The sequence below is a fragment of the Otolemur garnettii genome, unplaced genomic scaffold (genome assembly GCF_000181295.1).
Source record: "Otolemur garnettii isolate 467f Iridium unplaced genomic scaffold, OtoGar3 scaffold00063, whole genome shotgun sequence".
In the NCBI taxonomy this organism is placed as follows: Eukaryota; Metazoa; Chordata; class Mammalia; order Primates; family Galagidae; genus Otolemur; species Otolemur garnettii.
In genome coordinates, this window is record NW_003852458.1 from 8,306,279 (window position 1) to 8,308,819 (window position 2,541).

Genomic DNA, 2,541 nt, shown 5'->3' on the forward strand with positions numbered 1-2,541 from the left:
GGTATTTTTTCTTTTTTTTGCAGTTTGGCTGGGGCCGGGTTGGAACCTACCACCCTCGGAATATGGGGCCGGCACCTTACTCACTGAGCCACAGGCGCCGCCCCTATTTTATCATTTTTAATAATTCTTTGATATGTTTACAGGTCAATACTTATTCCACAAAGATCCAATTTTGTAAATTCTGGTTATTTTTAATTTTCCCCTTTGATAAAAAATTGTAATGCAGATCCTTATACGTACATCTTTGGGCATTTGTCTTTTTTTTTTTTTTTTGAGACGAGATCATTCTTTGTCACTCAGGCTGGAATCCTAGTAGTCACTCAGTAGTGGGATCATAGTGCACTGTAACCTCAATCTCCTGGATTCACGAAACCTTCCTATCTTAGCCTCCAGAGTAGCTGGGACTTAACAGGTACATGAGAGTGTGCTTGGCTAATTTAAAAAATTTTTTTAGAGATGAGGTTGTCCAGGCTGGCCTCAAATTCCTGATCTCAAGTGATCTTCCCACCTTGATCTCCCAAAGTGCTGGGATTATAGGTGCAAGCCATGTGCCAGGCCTGATTTTATTTATTTATTTATTTATTTTGGTGGAGGGGCGACAGAGTCTCACTTTGTCACCCCGGGTAGGGTGCTCTGGCATCATAGCTCACAGTAACCTCCAACTCTTGGGCTCAAGTGATTCTCTTGCCTCAGGCTCCCAAGTAGCTGGGACTACACCCCTGCCACAATGCCTGGCTATTTTTAGAGATGGGGTCTCACTTTTGCTCAGGCTGGTCTAGAACTCCTGAGCTCAGGCAATCTACTCACTTTGGCCTCACAGAGTACAGTGTGCCACCGTGCTGGGCCTCAGGTCTGATTATGTTGTTAAGATCATTTCCTAGAAATTGATTTGCTGCATCGAAGGAAATGAAGTTTTATTTTTACCTGTTTTCATTTTATTTATTGATTGCCATCCAAAAATCAATTAATGGTTTACATTCTTTATCATCATAGTATAGAGCCCAGAGCAGGAAATACCTAGTCAATGCATCAGGAAATTGAGTTAAGCCCTCAAGAGAATGGATAAATTAAACACAGGGAGCCAGTGAGAGAGTGCTCAGGGCCAGATTCCCTCACTGTGCTTCTTTCTATCTATACTCTCCAACACTAGGTGTCACTGATATATTTAATCTTAGCCAACCAATATATAAACAATTACATGTTCATACAAACGATAAAACACAAAAATAGTCTAGCAAGAGGGATAAGGAGGGAAAGGGGAGGGGAGGGGAGGGGAGGGGAGGGGAGGGGGAGGGCGATTGGAGGGAGGAGGAGGGCATTTAGCAGGATCTCACCCAGGGTGCACATGGAAGGGTATTGGGCACACCCCCTTGGGGAAGGGCTCTTCTACAACTTGAACTTTACCTTGGAAGTGATAACTTTGTAACCTAAAAATTTCTACCCTCATATTAATTTGAAATAAAAAATAATAATCTTGACCAAATAGAATTGCTGAGGGTTTTTCTGACAAAGTAAACTGGAGGATTTTTTTTTTTTTTTTTTACTCTTCTTATTTACTTATGAGGATGGTTTCATAATCCACTTCCTGGTCTGAGGAAACAGAAACTATGGCTGCTGAGAGCGTTCCCTCACAGATCATAGAAAGAGAACAAAAAACGTTGCTTGAAATCCTCCAACAGGATCCTGATTCCGTATTAGACACTTTAACCTCTTGGCGGCTGATTTCTGAAGAAGAATTTGAGACTGTGGAGCAGGTTACAGACCCCCTGAAGAAAAGTCAGAAGCTGTTAAGTTTGATACAGAGAAAAGGAGAGGCGACCTGTCAGCACTTTTTCAAGTGTTTATTTAGTACTTTTCCAGAGTCAACTTCCATTTGGGGCTTAAGGCATGGTAAGTTAATATTTTACACTTTGGGGGTGTGAGAGAGGGGGCAGATTTCCTGGGAAAAAAAATAAGTTACCACCTTTAATTTCTGTCTGTCTTTTTCCCGGAAATACTTTTTACTGAAATATGAAACGGGGGAGGGGGAAAGTTTCCAGAATTTAAAAATCAGAGAATGATGCATTTTATTGGTTTAGGTAGGAGATTGATAATTTGTTGTTTGGAATGTGAGGGGCTGGGCGCTGTGGCTCAAGCCTGTAATCCCAGCACTCGGGGAGGCTGAGGCTGGTGAATCCCTTGAGCTCAGGAGTTCAGACCAGACCGAACAAGAGTAAGACTCTGTCTCCAAAAAATAACCCGGTGTTGGGGCAGGCACCTGGGGTCCCAGCTACTTGGGTGGACGAGGCAAGAGGCTCGCTTGAGCCCAAGAGTTCGAGGTTGCTGTGAGCTAGGAGGCTATGGCATTTTCTCCAGGGTGACAAAATGAGACTCTGTGTCAAAGAAAAAATAACAAAAACCGAAACAAAAAACAGTATGTGAAACTTGAGGTTTTAGTGCTGGCATAAAGGCTGCTCCTTATTCTGGCAATGACATCCTCAAACCTCACAGCTGGAAAGAGAATGCTGTTAATAGTGACAGAATCTTATCTTTTTTTTTTTT

At 42.5% G+C, this 2,541-nt stretch overlaps 1 protein-coding gene across 1 annotated transcript in view; it reads left to right on the top strand.

Annotated features, from left to right (window-relative positions):
* The first annotated feature begins 1,576 nt into the window (after nucleotides 1–1,576).
* The window catches only part of CARD6 (caspase recruitment domain family member 6), a 21,960-nt gene continuing 20,995 nt past the window's right edge, over nucleotides 1,577–2,541 (top strand). The window contains exon 1 of the mRNA XM_003792992.3: nucleotides 1,577–1,890. Within this exon, the coding sequence (XP_003793040.1) occupies nucleotides 1,608–1,890 (283 nt within the window). The 5' untranslated portion in view covers nucleotides 1,577–1,607. The remainder of the gene's footprint in view (nucleotides 1,891–2,541) is intronic.